Source organism: Lagopus muta, chromosome 3 (genome assembly GCF_023343835.1).
Source record: "Lagopus muta isolate bLagMut1 chromosome 3, bLagMut1 primary, whole genome shotgun sequence".
NCBI lineage: Eukaryota > Metazoa > Chordata > Aves > Galliformes > Phasianidae > Lagopus > Lagopus muta.
The window spans coordinates 1,321,617-1,342,459 of NC_064435.1; the positions used below are offsets into that span (position 1 = coordinate 1,321,617).

The window sequence follows — 20,843 nt, forward strand, 5'->3', positions numbered from 1 at the left end:
CACCACCAGATCCCTGCATTCAGACACTTCTAAGAACATCTCAGCATCTACTTAACTGAGCAGTTTGCTGACAGTTTGCCTATAAAGCATGTCATGGGAGGAAGCCTCAAAGCCATTCCTAAAGGCAAGGGCATCAAATGTCACTTCACCCCCTCATGCATTTAACTAATCACTTCTGTGCTGAAAATCTGACGTGGGCGTGTGCAACTTGGTTCTCTACTTCCAACAACTTCTGAGCCATTCTGTGCATGGCTGTACTTTCTGGGAGGATTTCCACCACCTCCTCCCCCGGGACAAATGTCAGGCTGACCAGGCTGAAGTTCCATCCGTCTTCATTCTTCATTCCTTTAAGATGGGAACAGCAAGAGTCTCTTACAGTTTATAGAAACCTCTCCACATTACAGTGATCCTTCTAAAGTAAGTGATGTCAGCATGGTCAACACATCAGACCCTCACCACTCATGGGTGCAACTCTACAGGATGATTCAACTCATGTAGAACCTTCCTGATCTCCACAAATCCAAGAATTACGCACGCCTAAAAAGAACATGAAGAACAATTATTCTCTTCACTACGGACAGCCCAACACAATCCGTTACCATTTGGGATGCAAATACCCCCACAAACAACTCAGGTCTGCAGCCCACGAGAGACTGCGTCCTCAGAGTTCACCGAGGAATTACTGAAACCCTCATTCTGAACAACAAACATATGAGTCCAACTCATGCCAACATACTGCGCTCCTTCAAAATTAAATGGTGGATCTGAAGGCATTGCCCACGTGTCTTGAAATCCAGCAGCCATGGTGCTTCTGCACTGCCTTAGGGAGCCTGTTCCATGCCAACTGCCCTCTGGTGCAGAACCACAGTTGAAAAAAGCCTTTGAGTTGGACTTGTGAGGCAACAGTTCACTCAACGCTTACTGTCTTTGCCTATCTCTGTGCTAGACGATTTCCCCAGAGCCATATGGAGAAAAACTAGGAAAATCTTGGCAGAAATCCTTAGAAATTAGGCCTGTTGGGAAACATTGGGGAATGACATGGGCATTCATTTCAGAAAGGGAAGAGCTATCTTCTCCGATCTGGGACACCCAGAATGCCCAGACCAGGCTTCCACGGCTGCTTGCAATTGGCAGCTCCTCTAACAACAAAGGCACAAACCCTATTGCACAAGTGCCAAGCCATGACCTCGCTGACTCCTTTTCTGTGCTTTGGACACAGAATCTTCCGCATCCTCTCACACCAACGTGCCAAATCCCTCCCCTGCCCTCCAGTACTCTCACTTGGAACGTGCCACCAGTGCCAAATGGACGCGTCTTCAGGTATGCAAAAAGGCAGATTGCGGGAAGAACAACTCATAACAGATGACACGCAACACTACGCGATGCAAGAGTAGCACGCAGCATGGAGAGGAGATCCTTAACAGTCCACTGGTAAGCAGGAGGAACTTACCTCCAACTACACTTGCTGCCCTCCATCACAAGGCTCTGGGCCCAGGCCTTCCACCAGATGCTTTCCGTCCACCTCGGAAGCTCTCCACTTGTCTAACCCACACTGCCTCAGCTTCTGCATAAGGGTGGCATGGGACACAGCCTCAAATCATACCGTTATACAAATGCGGAACAGAGAAGGTTGGAAGGGATCTTAACCACCATCCCTTCTGTGGGCCGACGGCCTCCCAACAGGGCCCCATCCAACCTGGCCTTCAATGAAAAACCAGGGATGAACAACGCACAAGTTGACCGGGCAGCCTGTGCCAGGGCCTCCCCAGCAACCGAGTCAAGAAGTTCTTCCTTAAATCTAAACCAAATTTCTCCTCAATCCTTTAAAACCACCTATTGCAAGCAGACCGTGTAAAAAGATGATTCCCCTCCCACCTGAAAGCTCCCTTCACGTACTGGAAGGCCACCGTCAGATCTCCCTGGAACCAACTCCTCTCCAGGCTGAACAAGCCCAACTCCATCAGCCTTTCTTCACAGTAAACGCGCTCCAATCTTTGATCTTCTCTGAGGACCTCCACTGAACCCACTGCACACAGCTTCCTCAGCATTCCGGCCTGACACCCGCAAAGCAGGCCTCACACACCTAGGCACATCCCGTTCAACAGCCCCTCTTTCTACTTTGCTCCATCTTCTCCAGAACAGGTCATGAAGGGGCTCATGGCTGCTTCATCCATTCACAAACCCACCAATAAACGACCCCAACATCTCAACTCCACACATTGTACTGCTCTGGCTAAAAATATTAAAGCCATCATAGATGGCCCAACACTGAAACAGCACAAAAAAGCCTGCCTCCTTGCTCCAAAACACAATTTTCAAAGCAAAACTGGAATCAAGGTGTTGACACAGCACACCCAATGTAGAAGACAACCACTAAGCTCAAGGAAAGCAAATTCAGGAGAAGGCAGGCAGGGAGTGCAGTGCAGTGCAACTAGCAGCGTCTCAAGCCAAACGCACCAGGGAATCACAGAACAGCCCTCTAAGGATGCCTGGAACGGGGTCCACACCTCACAAAGTGGCCACAAACACGACTGCATGAGTAGCACACGATGGCATCACTAACGAGACCACATCACTCCTCCAAAGCTTTGCACAAGCCTTCCAACATCTTCCAAGAGATGCGCCTTCCTCGTCACTCCAGTCACACTCAAAAGTGCCGACAGGGTCAAAGGATCAAATCCACAACACGAGGAAATGAAAAGGCAGTGTTGTGGGAAGGCAAACACACCTCAGCTCATGACTGCCAGATCTGGCACGCAAGAGCTGCTCACTGCACAATGCTGCCATGCGCAGAGGCTCTCTCCAAGCCCTCAGGCACTCACACAGCAGCATAAAAGCCGTCCCTGGGCCTCGCTCCCTCACACCACTCACCTCACACCTTCTCCTCTGTGCACTTACAGGTGAGCCTGAACCTTCCGCCACTGCCTTTCTTTCGCCACACCACCTGGCCAAACTCTCCATATCTTGCTCTGTCCCCAGACTCTGCAACCCTTCCACCTCCTCTCTGTCATGCTCCCCACAACTAAAAGCCACGGCTCTCCGCTGCCTGAGAACCCAATGGCATTGCTTCCCTCACTCCTCAAAACACACCTCTCACCCAACACCCTCTCTTGCAGAGAACCTCCACCCCACAGCCATGTCCTGCTACAACCTCTGCCGCCCCTGCGGACCCACCCCGCTGGCTAACAGCTGCAACGAGCCCTGTGTCAGGCAGTGCCAGGACTCCCAAGTCGTCATCCAGCCCTCCACCGTCGTGGTCACCCTGCCGGGACCCATCCTCAGCTCCTTCCCCCAGAACACCGCCGTCGGATCCTCCGCATCAGCTGCAGTGGGCAGCGCCCTCGACGCCCAGGGAGTGTCCATCTCCTCTGGTGGCTTCGGCTTCGGAGGCCTGGGCTGCTTCAACGGCGGCAGAGCCCGCTACCCCTGCTAAGGGCCTGCGCCCACACCCTGACACCAAACACCTGCACCCTGCAACGCGCCTCACGCACTGAGCTCACGTCTCTGTCTCACCCATGGCACAAGGCCACACCAGCCATGGATCTTCTTCTCATGGCACAAAACAAGCAAGCAGGGAACAGCCACGGAACAGGCCGTCTGCAATCATGAGGGCACTTACTTCCTTCTGTCTTTGCACCTTACATCGTGACCTTTCCACTTGACGATCCGCAAGTGCATCCTTCCTTTCAGTGTGTTTTCCTCAATAAAGTTCTCATGCATGCCAGCAGCAGATTCCTCCTCTTCATTCCTGTGCTTAATGCTCTTTCTATTTCACACACTACAAAGATACGGCAATAGAAGTGAACGTGTTGGATCCAAAATGGCCTCATGACGTCCTCTTGCAACCACGTCACCTTGTCAACAAGAGCACTGGTGGCTAGCAGATGGCATTCTGCTCATCACATATTATCTTCTACAGAGAAAGGGAAATAGTCCAATTGCACTGCTCAAGTGCAGTCAGGAATAGCAGGCTGTCCACACTCAGCTCCACTCCCATCACCCTGGCTTTTCATGACGATACTGAACAGCACTGGCCTCACTTTCCTGTCTTGGCCAAAACAGCTACAAACTCACAACATCACGACTCTGTTTTACTCACCTCAGACCTCCGGACCCTTGTGGTCAGCCACTTTACAGACCAACTCAGCATCCATTTCCCTGTACACATCGCACACCCTTTGCCCATCAGCACATCCAGGGAGAAAACCTCAAAGCCTTCGCTAAAGGCAAAGGCACTGCACGCCCTTATGCGCAAAGCTGCTCACTTCAAAGTAGAAAAACGCAGGTAGGTTTGCCCTTTCGTGCTCTCTATTCCCACCACTTCTGAGCCAGTCGGAGGGAATCCCATGACAGCTATCCACATTGAGCACTCCCCATCATCTTCTTCTTCCTCTGGCATATGGCAACACAGTCCGGGATTTCCTCTTCGCTTCCCCAGCGGCACAGGACACTTCCACAGATATCTATTTTGCCACTCTTCCTTCTTCCTTCTCCTTCAAGACAGCAGGGCTATGAGCTCTGTCCCGCACATCACAAGCCCCTCCCAGGCACTCTGACCTCTCCAAGACAAATGACGGCACCCTTGCAAGGACATCTCATGGCTCCCTCAGCATTCATGGCTAGAACCACGCCGACCTCACAGCCTTGAGCACGTCCACCCTACTTCTCTTCATCTTCCTTAGCAACAAGCGCTATTCACCTCAGCAGCAAGCCACAGAGCACTCACCTCAGCTGAACGGAACGGGGCCATGAGATATGATTTAGGGGCTTGTGATAGCAGTGGTGGTGGGAGGACGGTTGGACTAGATGATCTTGTCGGTCCTTTCCAACCTTGCGATTCTATCATGCTATCATTCTACGGCCTGCAACCTTCAGCCATGTGCTTGACCACATGGCCGGGAGCAGATCACGGCTGCATCTCCACGTAGCATGCATGCTTCCAATTTCCCTATGCAATCTCCTAATCCTCACGGCAACCATCAAAGGCCATGCAGAGAAACGGCCTCAGCCAACTGACATTCGACTCCACAGGGATCCCAGAGCGTCTGCTGCAGACTTCCATACCGCAAAATCGGATCCAAAACACACAAGGCACCACACAAACCACCCTACATCAGTGCTACGCTGTGACCTCACTCCTGAGACCACAAGTCTTCCATGCCTTAGACGCATCTCCCAGCCACCATCATGAGACACACCTTCCAAGTAAATGCAACAAAATAGTCATTTTCCCTTAAAAACTGCCAACAAGGTCAAAGGATCAAATCCACAACAAAAGGTAATGAAAAGGGAGAGCTGTGGAAGGCAAACACACCCCACCTCATGACTGGCCAGGCTCTGGCACGCAAGAGCTGCTCACTGCACAATGCTGCCATGCGCAGAGGCTCTCTCCAAGCCCTCAGGCACTCACACAGCAGCATATAAGCCGGCCCTGGGCCTCGCTCCCTCACACCACTCTCCTGACACCTTCTCCTCTGGAAATCTCCAGGTGAGCCTGCACCCTGCCGCCCTCCTTCACCCACCGCACATGGCCCAGCTCTCCAGAAGTTCTCTGCTCCCAGCCCCTGTAGCATTCCTGCTTCCCCACAGCCACACTGCCCACAGCTCCACATCACGACACCCCACTCCCCGGGAACCCAACACCATTGCTTCTTTCACCCCTCAAAACCCTGCACTCACCCAACACCCTCTCTTGCAGAGACCCGACACCCCACGGCCATGTCCTGCTACGACCTCTGCCACCCCTGCGGACCCACCCCGCTGGCTAACAGCTGCAACGAGCCCTGTGTCAGGCAGTGCCAGGACTCCCAAGTCATCATCCAGCCCTCCACCGTCGTGGTCACCCTGCCGGGACCCATCCTCAGCTCCTTCCCCCAGAGCACCGCCGTCGGATCCTCCGCATCAGCTGCCGTGGGCAGCGCCCTCGACGCCCAGGGAGTGTCCATCTCCTCCGGCGGCTTCGGCTTCGGAGGCCTGGGCTGCTTCAACGGCGGCAGAGCCCGCTACCCCTGCTAAGGGCCTGCACCCACACCCTGACATCAAACACCTGCACCCTGCAACGCGCCTCACGCACTGACCAGGCACCTCTGGGTCACTGACAGCACATGGCATCAGCAGCTCTTCAACCATGGCTCTTCAGTCGTTGTAACAAAGAAGCAAGCAGGGAAGGGGACCTGGCAACACTGCTTACAAGGAGGGCCTCTGAAAAATTTAATGTCTTGAACATACTTCTCTAAATCCTTTTCTTTCTCTACAGTGATGCTAATGGTCATGCTACATGCACTTAAGGCCATGGCTTTCAGTCTTTGTGTTCCTTCCTTTCATGTATTTTCCTCAATAAAGTTCTCTTGCACACCAGCCTCAGAATTCTCTCCATCCTTTCTCCAACAAAAGCTCTTCACACTTCTCCCATTCCAAAGACACGGCTCAAGAGGCCATTAGGATGGGACCAAGGGGGCCCCATGACCTCCCCTGCCACAAATGGTACCAGCAAGAACAGTTGGAGCAGCGACTGGGCTTCCAGCACATCACGCAACATCTATGCTTGCCCACACAAAATCTTGGGCACACCAACGCCCTTCTGCCCATGTCCACTGAAACAACCTCTCCATGGCAGCACACCCCAGCAGGATTCTCCTATAATGACCAAAAAAACATAGACACAGAATCCTTTACCTGATAAAGAATTTGTAGAGACCACGCTGTCCTACTGTCCCGCTCAAGCACACTCAGGTACAGCTGTCAGACAGGGAACACAGCCCATACTTTCAGTATCTCAAAGGACAGGGACTACACCAATTATTCTGCTGGGTAACCTGCTCTACCGCTTGCCCCCCTCACACTGGGAAAAGCTTCCTTTCTCTTCCAGGGAAGGTTCAAATTCAGTGCTGTCCCCTGTCCTTTCTTCTGGCAGCAGACGGTCATGCAAAAGGGCTGGCTCTCTTTTCATCCTTCCCTAACATCTGGGATTTATACACAAGGACAAGATCTATCAAGACTATCCTTGTGTCCCGACTCAAAACTGCCTGCTGTCTCAGCTTCTCCACATCGGAAGGAAGCTCCAGGCCCATCAGCACTGGGGAAGCCCTGCACTGGAACTGCTCCACCATAGCCATGTCTGTCTTCCACCTGGGAATGTTAAACTTGAATCACCTGCACTGAGCAGAAAAAAAAGAGTGCATCCTCCAGCGTGCTAGCGATGCTCTTCCCAATGGCCTTCTGGAGAACGATGAACTCTTTTGTCACACGGCTGCGTTGTTGCCCTACCATCACCTTGCTCGCCTACAGCAAAACCCAGGTCCTTCTCAGCAAATCTGGCTGCCATCCTCACATTTCCATTGCTCCCTGTTACTGCTTCCCATCTGCAGGACTTCACTTTCCTCTCCTGCTGCCTCTGCATGTCCCTCTGGGACACACAACCCAGCCTCTCCACATCCTTCACAAACGAGGACTATTCACCTGGGCCATCTGCTGCTCCTTCCCATCTACCATTTACAAACTCACTGGGATCTCTAACATCGCCCAGCTTTTTAATGCAGGCGCTGAACAGGGCTGGCCTTACTACCAAGCCTTGACACAATCGAGGCACTTCACCACACCGCTGCATTCAGCCACTTTCAAGCCCACCCCTGCATCCTCTTTGACAGTTTCTCTGGGATCGCGTCATGGCAGGAAGCCTCAATGCCTTGACTAAAGGCAAGGCAATCAACTGTCACGGCCCCCCGTCATCCACCAGGCACATCACTTCAGTGTAGAGGAAACTGAGGTGGCTTTGTAAATCCACTGCTTTCTGCGAGGATTGCCTTCACTTCCTCCCCACTGACTAACATCAGGTCAACCAGCCTGAAGATTCTCTCAGCTTCCTTCTTCATTTCTTGAAAGCAGGAGGGAGATGAGTCTCTTCCATTCTTCAGGAATCACTTCGATTCACCAGGACCTTACAGGGTCAACTGAAAAGGGCCTTACAAAGACATCAGGCACGTCCCTTAGCATCTGTGGGAGAAACTTGTCAGGTCCTGTACACTTTTGCACACCCAGGAGCACAACTTCTTCATTTGACCCTGCAACTGGCAGCATGCATCTTTCCCACATCCCACCGGGCAGCACAAAGGGAACTCCAGACGGCACTGTGTCAGACCAAAGCCCAGGCTTTCATCTGGATGATCCCCAATAAGGGTGGCATAGAGAGAGGACACTGGGACCTTTCTGGGACTAAGGCAGTACTCCCAACTCCAAAAGCCCTGTCAGCTCTGACACAGCCCCACACAGACAGCATCCTGCTCTGGTTGTCCACCCCAGGCGCACAGCAGGCAGCCTCCTTTCTGCGGCTGCACCTCTGCAGGCACCAGGGGCAGCAGACACCTGAGCAGGCAGCGCTCCCAGGGGGAGAGGGAGACGGGCTGAAGACTGCTTTGTCATGTGGGACAAAGGCAAGGAAGGAGGGAATGCAATTCCAGTGGCAATAAAGCCCAAGAGGCACAGAAGCGTGGAGCAGCTTAACAAGGATGCCAGGACATGGCGTACACACCTCACAACACAGCCACAAACCAACACCACAAGTGCCACACGGTGACCTCACTCCTGATACCCACCCACCACTCACATTTGCAGCACGTATGGACTCAAATCCCAGTCCCACGTGAACACTGCCAACAGGGTCAAAGGAACACAACCACAAGAGAAGGAAATGAAAAGGCAGCATTTTGGGAAGACAAAAACACATCGTGTCATCACTGGTCAAGCATTGGCACGCAAGAGCTGTTCGTGGCATGCAATGCTGACATGCGCAGAGGCTCTCTCCAAGCCCTCAGGCACTCACACAGCAGCATAAAAGCTGGTCCTGGGCCTCGCTCCCTCACACCACTCTCCAGACACCTTCTCCTCTGCAAACCTCCAGGTGAGCCTGAACCCCTTGCTGCCTTTCTTTCGCCACCCCACCTGGCCAAAATCTCCATTCCTTGCTCTGCCCAAAACTATGTAACCCTTCCACCTCCTCTCTGTCATGCTCCACACAACCAGGCCTCCCCACTGCCTGGGAACCCAACGCCATTGCTTCACTCACACCTTAACACCCTGCACTCACCCAACACCCTCTCTTGCAGAGACCCTCCACCCACAGCCATGTCCTGCAACAACCTCTGCCGCCCCTGCGGACCCACCCCGCTGGCTAACAGCTGCAACGAGCCCTGTGTCAGGCAGTGCCAGGACTCCCAAATCGTCATCCAGCCCTCCACCGTCGTGGTCACCCTGCCAGGACCCATCCTCAGCTCCTTCCCCCAGAGCACCGCTGTCGGATCCTCCGCATCAGCTGCCGTGGGCAGCGCCCTCGACGCCCAGGGAGTGTCCATCTCCTCCGGCGGCTTCGGCTTCGGAGGCCTGGGCTGCTTCAACGGCGGCAGAGCCCGCTACCCCTGCTAAGGGCCTGCGCCCACACCCTGACACCAAACACCTGCACCCTGCAACGCGCCTCACGCACTGACCAGGCACCGCTGGGTCACTGATGCCACATGGGCTCACAAACTATGGCTCTTCTTTTCATGGCATGAAACAGGGAAGCATGGAACAACATCAGACCAGGCTGCCTGGAAACATGACCGTTTTAACTTTCCTCTGTCCTTGCACTTGAAATTGTGCTCTTTCCACTTGGTGATCACCAAGTGGATCCTTCCTCTTAGTGTCTTTCCCTCAATAAAGTTCTCTTGCACGTCAGCCTCAGATTCCTCCTCTTCATTGCTTTGCACAATGCCCTTTCCACTTCACCCACTACAAACACTTGGCTCTAGAAACCAGCAGGTCTGCTACAAAAGGGCCCCAACACTTCCTCTTGCAACCGCGTCTCCAACAAGAGCTTGGGTGCCTAGCACATGCCCTTCAGCACATCATACATTATCTACTCCTACACTAATAAAGTCTTGGCCACATTGACGCTCTTCTGCCCATGCTCTCTCATACAACACCTCTGTGTCAGCACACACTTGATTACTTTTCCACCTGGGCAAGATTCACTCATATTTACAACCAACATGCTCATAGAATCTTTTCTTTTTGTGCTATCGTCTTGATTTCTTACAGTGCAACAGCCCCGCTCAAGCACAGTCAGCAAGAGCAGGCTGTCCACAATCACGTCCAGTCCCCGCACCCAGGCGTTTGGTGAAGACACTGAACCTCATTCTGTTCACTTCCCTTTCATTCACTTCCCCGTCTTGGCCTGGACAACTCTGAACTCACCACATCAGGTCTCTGTCTCTCCTCTCACACCACCAGATCCCTGCATTCAGACACTTCTAAGAACATCTCAGCATCTACTTAACTGAGCAGTTTGCTGACAGTTTGCCTATAAAGCATGTCATGGGAGGAAGCCTCAAAGCCATTCCTAAAGGCAAGGGCATCGAATGTCACTTCACCCCCTCATGCACGTAACTAATCACTTCTGTGCTGAAAATCTGAGGTGGGCGTGTGCAACTTTGTTCTCTACTTCCAACAACTTCTGAGCCATTCTGTGCATGGCTGTACTTTCTGGGAGGATTTCCACCACCTCCTTCCTATGGACTCATGTCAGGCCGACCAGGCTGAAGTTCCATCCGTCTTCATTCTTCATTCCTTGAAGATGGGAACAGCAAGAGTCTCTTACAGTTTACAGAAACCGCTCCTCATTACACTGATCCCTCTAACGTAAGTGATGTCAGCATGGTCAACACATCAGACCCTCACCACTCATGGATGCAACTCTATAGGTTCATTCAACTCATGTAGAACCTTCCTGATCTCCACAAATCCAAGAATTACATACGCCTAAAAAGAACATGAAGAACAATTATTCTCTTCACTACGAACAGCCCGACATAATCCGTTACCATTTGGGATGCAAATACCCCCTTAAACACCTCAGGTCTGCAGCCCATGAGAGACTGCGTCCTCAGAGTTCACCGAGGAATTACTGAAACCCTCATTCTGAACAACAAACATATGAGTCCAACTCATGCCAACATTCCGCGCTCCTTCAAAATTAAATGGTCGATCTGAAGGCATTGCCCAACGTGTCTTGAAATCCAGCAGCCATGGTGCTTCTGCACTGCCTTAGGGAGCCTGTTCCATGCCCACTGCCCCCTGGTGCAATACCACGGTTGAAAAAAGCCTTTGAGTTGGACTTGTGAGGCAACAGTTCACTCAACGCTTACTGTCTTTGCCTATCTCTGTGCTAGACGTTTTCCCCAGAGCCATATGCAGAAAAACTAGGAAAATCTTGGCAGAAATCTTTAGAAATTACACCTGTTGGGATCCCTTGGGGAATGACATGGGTATTCATTTCAGAAAGGGAAGAGCTATCTTCTCCGATCTGGGACACCCAGAATGCCCAGACCAGGCTTCCACGGCTGCTTGCAATTGGCAGCTCCTCTAACAACAAAGGCACAAACCCTATTGCACAAGTGCCAAGCCATGACCTCGCTGACTCCTTTTCTGTGCTTTGGACACAGAATCTTCCGCATCCTCTCACACCAACGTGCCAAATCCCTCCCCTGCCCTCCAGTACTCTCACTTGGAACGTGCCACCAGTGCCAAATGGACGCGTCCTGAAGGATGCAAAAAGGCAGACTGCGGGAAGAGCAACTCATAACAGATGACACGCAACACTACGCGATGCAAGAGCAGGACGCAGCATGGAGAGGAGATCCTTAACAGTCCACTGGTAAGCAGGAGGAACTTACCTCCAACTACACTTGCTGCCCTCCATCACAAGGCTCTGGCATTCCACCAGCTGCTTTCCGTCCACCTCGGAAGCTCTCCACTTGTCGAAACAACACTGCCTCAGCTTCTGCATGAGCGTGGCATGGGACACAGCCTCAAATCATACCATTATGCACATGCAGAAAGGTGAAGGTTGGAAAGGATCTTAACCACCATCCCTTCTGTGGGCCGACGGCCTCCCAACAGGGCCCAATCCAACCCGGCCTTGAATGAAAAACCAGGGATGAACAACGCACAAGTTGATCGGGCAGCCTGTGCCAGGGCCTCCCCAGCACCCAAGTCACAAATTTCTTCCTTACATCTAAACCAAATTTCTCCTCAATCCTTTAAAATCTCCTATTGCAAGCAGACCGTGTAAAAAGATGGTTCCCCTCCCATCTGAAAGCTCCCTTCATGTACTGGAAGGCCACCGTCAGATCTCCCTGGAACCAACTCCTCTCCAGGCTGAACAAGCCCAACTCCATCAGCCTTTCTTCACAGTAAACGCGCTCCAATCTTTGATCTTCTCTGAGGACCTCCACTGAACCCACTGCACACAGCTTCCTCAGCATTCCGGCCTGACACCCGGAAAGCAGGCCTCACACACCTAGGCACATCCCGTTCAACAGCCCCTCTTTCTACTTTGCTCCATCTTCTCCAGAAGAGGTCATGAAGGGGCTCATGGCTGCTTCATCCATTCACACAGCCACCAATAAACGACCCCAACATCTCAACTCCACACATTGTACTCCTCTGCCTAAATGTATTAAAACCATCATGGATGGCCCAACGCTGAAAAAGCACAAAAAAGCCTGCTTCCTTTCTCCAGAACACAATTTTCAAAGCAAAAACGCAATCAAGGTGTTGACACAGCACACCCAATGTAGAAGACAACCACTAAGCTCAAAGAAAGCAAATTCAGGAGAAGGCAGGCAGGGAGTGCAGTGCAGTGCAACTAGCAGCGTCTCAAGCCAAACGCACCTGGGAATCACAGAACAGCCCTCTAAGGATGCCTGGAATGGGGTCCGCACCTCACAAAGTGGCCACAAACACGACTGCATGAGTAGCACACGATGGCATCACTAACGAGACCACATCACTCCTCCAAAGCTTTGCACAAGCCTTCCAACATCTTCCGAGAGATGCGCCTTCCTCGTCACTCCAGTCACACTCAAAAGTGCCGACAGGGTCAAAGGATCAAATCCACAACATGAGGAAATGAAAAGGCAGTGTTGTGGGAAGGTAAACACACCCCACCTCATGACTTCTGAGGGTTTGGCATGCAACAGCAGCTCACTGCACAGCGCTGCCATGCGCAGAGGCTCTCTCCAAGCCCTCAGGCACTCACAAGGCAGCATAAAAGCCGGTCCTGTGCCTCGCTCCCTCACACCACTCTCCTGACACCTTCTCCTCTGTGCTCCTCTAGGTAAGCCTGCATCCTTCTGCCCTCCCTCGCCCACCCCAACTGGCTTTGCTATCCACAAACCCTTGTCCCCAAAACCCTTTCAGCTCTACTGCCTACCCAAAAACTATGCAACCCACAGCCACAAGCCACTACTCCTTGTTCCATGGGCCATATCCTGCATGTCTCCCTGTGTCCTCAACAACCTCCATTTGAACAACACCCTCTCTTGCAGAGACCCTCCACCCCACAGCCATGTCCTGCTACAACCTCTGCCGCCCCTGCGGACCCACCCCGCTGGCTAACAGCTGCAACGAGCCCTGTGTCAGGCAGTGCCAGGACTCCCAAGTCGTCATCCAGCCTCCTACCGTGCTGGTCACCCTGCCGGGACCCATCCTCAGCTCCTTCCCCCAGAACACCGCCGTCGGATCCTCCGCATCAGCTGCCGTGGGCAGCGCCCTCGACGCCCAGGGAGTGTCCATCTCCTCCGGCGGCTTCGGCTTCGGAGGCCTGGGCTGCTTCAACGGCGGCAGAGCCCGCTACCCCTGCTAAGGGCCTGCGCCCACACCCTGACACCAAACACCTGCACCCTGCAACGCGCCTCACGTCTCTTTGTCACCCATGGCACAAGGCCACACCAGCCATGGATCTTCTTCTCATGGCACAAAACAAGCAACCAGGGAATAGCCTCGGAACATGCCGTCTGCAATCTTGAGGGCACTTACTTCCTTCTGTCTTTGCACCTTACGTCGTGACCTTTCCACTTGGCGATCACCAAGTGCATCCTTCCTTTCAGTGTGTTTTCCTCAATAAAATTCTCATGCATGCCAGCAGCGGATTCCTCCTCTTCATTCCTTTGCTTAATGCTCTTTCCATTTCACCCACTACAAAGATATGGCTCTAGATGTGAACGTGTTGGATCCAAAATGGCCTCATGACGTCCTCTTGCAACCACGTCACGTTGTCGACAAGAGCACTGGTGGCTAGCAGATGGCATTCTGCTCATCACATTATATTCTACAAAGAGAGGGAAATAGTCCAATTGCACTTACCTGACTCGTTCTCCAGCCCTCAACACACTCCAGGGCGTCGATGCCTTTCTTGCACTGAGCGGCCCACATCTGAACACAGCACTCAAACTGCGGCCTCGCCTGGGCAGAGTACAGAGGGATGATCGCTTCCCTGCTCCCGCTGGCCACACTATTTCTGATACAAGCCAGGACACCCTCTTGGTTATACGGGCACACTGCTGGCTCATGTTCAGTTGAGAATCAACCAATCCCCCCAGGTCTGTTTCCTCTAGACAGCCTTCCAGACGCTCTGCCCCAAGCCTGTAGCATTGCCTGGGAGTTTTGTGGCCAAAGTGCAGGACCCGGCACGTGGTCTTGTGCAACTCCATCCCACTGGCATCAGCCCTGTGATTGAGCACTGCTCTGTTGGCTCTTCTCTCCCCTTGTCTCGTACCGCTGAAGCCAAAGATGAGCACATTACTTGAGGTGAGGCCACACCAGCACACAGCAGAGTGGGACGACCCTACCCTCTCCCACTGGCACTTCTCATCTCGATGCATCCCAGGTACGGTCAGCCATGTTGGCTGCCAGGCCACTCTGCTGACTCAGAATCAACTTGCCATCAAACAGAACCTCCTGATCTCTTTCTTCGGGGCTGCTCTTTACTCTCTCATCCCAAATACCCAAGTATCCTCTGGGTATCCCAATGCCAGGTGGACAATCAAGCTCTTGCCCTCATTAAACGTCGTGCCATTGGTGATTGCCCAGCCCCCTGGTCTCTCAAGAGCTCTCCCACAGCCTCCCTAATACTGAGAGAGTCAACAGCTCATCCCTAGTCAGGATCATCCAAAAACTTCTTAATATGTATGCATTTGACTCCTGCATCCAGATCATTTAGAAAGGCATGGAAGAGAACAAATCTCAACACGCAGCTCTGGGTAACCTGACACCAGACTGGTCACCTGCCTGATGGAACCAAATCTAAAAAAGCCTCTGGGTTGGACTTGGGAGCCACCTGTTCACACAACCTATGATGTATTTTTGTAGATACATGCTGGAGATTTTCTCAAGCAGAATTTGGCAGGAAACATTAAGAATAACTTTGATGAAGACGACAGAAATTACGCCCAATAGGTTCCCTTGGGGAATGACATGGGCATTCATCTCAGAAAGGGAAGTGCCATGATTTCAAAACCAGGATACCTAGAATGCCCAGACCAGGCTTCCAAGGAGATCTGGAAATGGCAACTCCTCTAACAACAAAGACACAAAGCAGAGTACACAAAGGCCAAGCAATGACCTCACTGTCAACAATGCTCCCGTTCTGTGCTTTGGCCACTACTTCCGCGTGCCCTGACTCGAACGTGCAAGAACACTCCAACATTCTCACTTGAAAGGTGCCACTGCTGTCAGAAGGACACGTCCTCAAGAGAAGGATGCAAAGAGGCAGAGCTGCCAGAAGAAGAACACACATCCCATGACTGGCAACACTAGGTGATGCAAGAGCTGCTCACTGCACAGTGCTGCCATGCGCAGAGGCTCTCTCCAAGCCCTCAGGCACTCACGCAGCAGCATAAAAGCCGGCCCTGGGCCTCGCTCCCTCACACCACTCTCCTGACACCTTCTCCTCTCAGCTCTTACAGGTGAGCCTGAACCTTCCGCTGCCTTTCTTTCGCCACCCCACCTGGCCAAACTCTCCATATCTTGCTCTGTCCCCAGACTCTGCAACCCTTTCTCCTCCACTCTGTCATGCTCCGCACAACTCCAAACCACGCCTCTCCACTGCCTGAGAACCCAATGGCATTGCTTCCCTCATTCCTCAAAACACACCTCTCATCCAACACACTCTCTTGCAGAGACCCTCGACCCCACAGCCATGTCCTGCTACAACCTCTGCCGCCCCTGCGGACCCACCCCGCTGGCTAACAGCTGCAACGAGCCCTGTGTCAGGCAGTGCCAGGACTCCCAAGTCGTCATCCAGCCCTCCACCGTCGTGGTCACCCTACCGGGACCCATCCTCAGCTCCTTCCCCCAGAACACCGCCGTCGGATCCTCCACATCAGCTGCCGTGGGCAGCGCCCTCGACGCCCAGGGAGTGTCCATCTCCTCCGGCGGCTTCGGCTTCGGAGGCCTGGGCTGCTTCAACGGCGGCAGAGCCCGCTACCCCTGCTAAGGGCCTGCGCCCACACCCTGACACCAAACACCTGCACCCTGCAACGCGCCTCACGCACTGAGCTCACGTCTCTGTCTCACCCATGGCACAAGGCCACACCAGCCATGGATCTTCTTCTCATGGCACAAAACAAGCAAGCAGCGAACAGCCTCGTAACAGGCCGTCTGCAAACATGAGGGCACTTACTTCCTTCTGTCTTTGCACCTTACATCGTGGCCTTTACACTTTGCGATCACCAAGTGCATCCTTCCTTTTAGTGTGTTTTCCTCAATAAAGTTCTCATGCATGCCAGCAGCAGATACCTTCTCTTCATTCCTTTGCTTAATGCTCTTTCCATTTCACCCACTACAAAGACATGGCTCTAGACATGAACGTGTTGGGTCCCAGAGGCCCCACAACCTCCTCTTGCAACCACGTCACCTTGTCAACAAGAGCACTGGTGGCTAGCAGATGGCATTCTGCTCATCACATATTATCTTCTACAGAGAAAGGGAAATAGTCCAATTGCACTGCTCAAGTGCAGTCAGGAATAGCAGGCTGTCCACACTCAGCTCCACTCCCATCACCCTGGCTTTTCATGACGATACTGAACAGCACTGGCCTCACTTCACAGTCTTGGCCAAAACAGCTACAAACTCACATCATCACGACTCTGTTTTACTCACCTCAGACCTCCGGACCCTTGTGGTCAGCCACTTTACAGACCAACTCAGCATCCATTTCCCTGTACACATCGCACACCCTTTGCCCATCAGCACATCCAGGGAGAAAACCTCAAAGCCTTCACTAAAGGCAAAGGCACTGCACGCCCTTATGCGCAAAGCTGCTCACTTCAAAGTAGAAAAACGCAGGTAGGTTTGCCCTTTCGTGCTCTCTATTCCCACCACTTCTTAGCCAGTCGGAGGGAATCCCATGACAGCTATCCACATTGAGCACTCCCCATCATCTTCTTCTTCCTCTGGCATATGGCAACACAGTCCGGGATTTCCTCTTCGCTTCCCCAGCGGCACAGGACACTTCCACAGATATCTACTTTGCCACTCTTCCTTCTTCCTTCTCCTTCAAGACAGCAGGGCTATGAGCTCTGTCCCGCACATCACAAGCCCCTCCCAGGCACTCTGACCTCTCCAAGACAAATGACGGCACCCTTGCAAGGACATCTCATGGCTCCCTCAGCATTCATGGCTAGAACCACGCCGACCTCACAGCCTTGAGCACGTCCACCCTACTTCTCTTCATCTTCCTTAGCAACAAGCGCTATTCACCTCAGCAGCAAGCCACAGAGCACTCACCTCAGCTGAACGGAACCGGGCCATGAGATAGGATTTAGGGGCTTGTGATAGCAGTGGTGGTGGGAGGACGGTTGGACTAGATGATCTTGTCGGTCCTTTCCAACCTTGCAATTCTATCATGCTATCATTCTACAGCCTGCAACCTTCAGCCATGTGCTTGACCACATGGCCGGGAGCGGATCACGGCTGCATCTCCACGTAGCATGCATGCTTCCAATTTTCCTATGCAATCTCCAAATCCTCACGGCAACCATCAAAGGCCATGCAGAGAAACGGCCTCAGCCAACTGACATTCAATTCCACAGAGATCCCACAGAATCCGCTTCAGACTTCCATACCGCAAAATGGGATCCAAAACACACAAGGCACCACACAAACCACCCTACATCAGTGCTACGCTGTGACCTCACTCCTGAGACCACAAGTCTTCCATGCCTTAGACGCATCTCCCAGCCACCATCATGAGACACACCTTCCAAGTAAATGCAACAAAATAGTCATTTTCCCTTAAAAACTGCCTACAAGGTCAAAGGATCAAATCCACAACAAAAGGTAATGAAAAGGGAGAGCTGTGGAAGGCAAACACACCCCACCTCATGACTGGCCAGGGTCCGACACGCAAGAGCTACTCGCTGCAAAATGCTGCCATGCGCAGAGGCTCTCTCCAAGCCCTCAGGCACTCACACAGCAGCATAAAAGCCGGCCCTGTGCCTCGCTCCCTCACACCACTCTCCTGACACCTTCTCCCCTGTGTTCTTCCAGGTGAGCCTGCAACCCCATTCCCTTGAATCCCTGCCCCACCTGGCCAAGTTCTCCACAACTCCTCTGCCTCCAGATCTTACACCACCCCACTGCCACACTCCCTGCACCAGAACCCACTTCTCCCTTCTCCCTTCGTCACCGCAGCACAGCTCCTAACAACCACAAAACCCCCCTCACACCCAACACCTTCTCTTGCAGAGACCCTCCACCCCACAGCCATGTCCTGCTACGACCTCTGCCGCCCCTGCGGACCCACCCCGCTGGCTAACAGCTGCAACGAGCCCTGTGTCAGGCAGTGCCAGGACTCCCAAGTCGTCATCCAGCCCTCCACCGTCGTGGTCACCCTGCCAGGACCCATCCTCAGCTCCTTCCCCCAGAACACCGCCGTCGGATCCTCCGCATCAGCTGCCGTGGGCAGCGCCCTCGACGCCCAGGGAGTGTCCATCTCCTCCGGCGGCTTCGGCTTCGGAGGCCTGGGCTGCTTCAACGGCGGCAGAGCCCGCTACCCCTGCTAAGGGCCTGCGCCCACACCCTGACACCAAACACCTGCACCCTGCAACGCGCCTCACGCATTGACCAGGCACCTCTGGGTCACTGACAGCACATGGCATCAGCAGCTCTTCAACCATGGCTCTTCAGTCGTTGTAACAAAGAAGCAAGCAGGGAAGGGGACCTGGCAACACTGCTTACAAGGAGGGCCTCTGAAAAATTTAATGTCTTGAACATACTTCTCTAAATCCTTTTCTTTCTCTACAGTGATGCTAATGGTCATGCTACATGCACTAAAGGCCATGGCTTTCAGTCTTTGTGTTCCTTCCTTTCATCTATTTTCCTCAATAAAGTTCTCTTGCACACCAGCCTCAGAATTCTCTCCATCCTTTCTTCAACAAATGCTCTTCACTCTTCTCCCATTCCAAAGACACGGCTCAAGAGGCCATTAGGATGGGACCAAGGGGGCCCCATGACCTCCCCTGCCACAAATGGTACCAGCAAGAACAGATGGAGCAGCGACTGGGCTTCCAGCACATCACGCAACATCTATGCTTGCCCACACAAAATCTTGGGCACACCAACGCCCTTCTGCCCATGTCCACTGAAACAACCTCTCCATGGCAGCACACCCCAGCAGGATTCTCCCATAATGACCAAAAAAACATAGACACAGAATCCTTTACCTGTTAAAGAATTTGTAGTGACCACGCTGTCCTACTGTCCCACTCAAGCACACTCAGGTACAGCTGTCAGACCGGGAACACAGCCCATACTTTCAGTATCTCAAAGGACAGGGACTACACCAATTATTCTGCTGGGTAACCTGCTCTACCGCTTGCCCCCCTCACACTGGGAAAAGCTTCCTTTCTCTTCCAGGGAAGGTTCAAATTCAGTGCTGTCCCCTGTCCTTTCTTCTGGCAGCAGACGGTCATGAAAAAGGGCTGGCTCTCTTCTCATCCTTCCCTAACATCTGGGATTTATACACAAGGACAAGATCTAGCAAGAGTATCCTTGTGTCCCGACTCAAAACTGCCTGCTGTCTCAGCTTCTCCACATTGGAAGGAAGCTCCAGGCCCATCAGCACTGGGGAAGCCCTGCACTGGAACAGCTCCACCATAGCCATGTCTGTCTTCCACCTGGGAAACTTAAACTTGAATCACCTGCACTGAGCAGAAAAAAAAGAGTGCATCCTCCAGCGTGTTAGCGATGCTCTTCCCAATGGCCTTCTGGAGAACGATGAACTCTTTTGTCACACGGCTGCATTGTTGCCCTACCATCACCTTGCTTGCCAACAGCAAAACCCAGGTCCTTCTCACGAAAGCTGGCTGCCACCCTCTCATTTCCATTGCTCCCTGTTACTGCTTCCCATCTGCAGGACTTCACTTTCCTCTCCTGCTGCTTCTGCATGTCCCTCTGGGACACACAACCCAGCCTCTCCACATCCTTCACAAACAAGGACTATTCACCTGGGCCATCTGCTGCTCCTTCCCATCTTCTACCATTTACAAACTCACTGGGATCTCTACCATCGCCCAGCTTTTTAATGCAGGCGCTGAACAGGGCTGGCCTTACTACCAAGCCTTGACACAATCAAGGCACTTCACCACACCGCTGCATTCAGCCACTTTCAAGCCCACCCCTGCGTCCTCTTTGACAGTTTCTCTGGGATCGCGTCATGGCAGGAAGCCTCAATGCCTTTACTAAAGGCAAGGCAATCAACTGTCACGGCCCCCCGTCATCCACCAGGCACATCACTTCAGTGTAGAGGAAACTGAGGTGGCTTTGTAAATCCACTGCTTTCTGCGAGGATTGCCTTCACCTCCTCCCCACTGACTAACATCAGGTCAATCAGCCTGAAGTTTCTCTCAGCTTCCTTCTTCATTTCTTGAACGCAGGAGGGAGATGAGTCTCATCCATTCTTCAGGAATCACTTTGATTCACCAGGACCTTACAGGGCCGCACCTCGAGTACTGTGTCCAGTTTTGGGC

General features: G+C 52.8%; 2 protein-coding genes and 4 pseudogenes across 2 annotated transcripts; all 6 read left to right on the top strand.

Moving 5' to 3' along the window:
• Positions 1 to 1,304: 1,304 nt before the first annotated feature.
• Positions 1,305 to 3,433, top strand: LOC125690821 (feather keratin 1-like). Its single transcript, XM_048939544.1, has 3 exons — positions 1,305 to 1,320; positions 2,748 to 2,900; positions 3,117 to 3,433. The coding sequence occupies exons 1-3, from the start codon at positions 1,305 to 1,307 to the stop codon at positions 3,431 to 3,433; spliced, it is 486 nt and encodes a 161-aa protein (XP_048795501.1).
• A 1,940-nt stretch (positions 3,434 to 5,373) lies between these two features.
• Positions 5,374 to 6,015, top strand: LOC125690490 (feather keratin 1-like; annotated as a pseudogene).
• A 3,105-nt stretch (positions 6,016 to 9,120) lies between these two features.
• LOC125690500 (feather keratin 1-like) lies at positions 9,121 to 9,417 on the top strand. Its single transcript, XM_048938891.1, has one exon. The coding sequence runs from the start codon at positions 9,121 to 9,123 to the stop codon at positions 9,415 to 9,417; it is 297 nt and encodes a 98-aa protein (XP_048794848.1).
• A 3,609-nt stretch (positions 9,418 to 13,026) lies between these two features.
• LOC125690506 (feather keratin 1-like) lies at positions 13,027 to 13,678 on the top strand (annotated as a pseudogene).
• A 1,012-nt stretch (positions 13,679 to 14,690) lies between these two features.
• On the top strand, positions 14,691 to 16,309 carry LOC125690822 (feather keratin 1-like; annotated as a pseudogene).
• A 1,936-nt stretch (positions 16,310 to 18,245) lies between these two features.
• Positions 18,246 to 18,878, top strand: LOC125690520 (feather keratin 1-like; annotated as a pseudogene).
• The last annotated feature ends 1,965 nt before the right edge of the window (positions 18,879 to 20,843 follow it).

What these genes read in the sequence shown, in the direction of transcription:
- LOC125690821 (XM_048939544.1), top strand. An exon ending in TCTCCTCTGTGCACTTACAG is followed by an intron (nt 2,901 to 3,116) that starts GTGAGCCTGAAC and finishes CCTCTCTTGCAG; the next exon opens with AGAACCTCCACCCCACAGCC.
- LOC125690500 (XM_048938891.1), top strand. Translation starts at nt 9,121, where the DNA reads ATGTCCTGCAACAACCTCTGCCGCCCCTGCGGACCCACCCCGCTGGCT.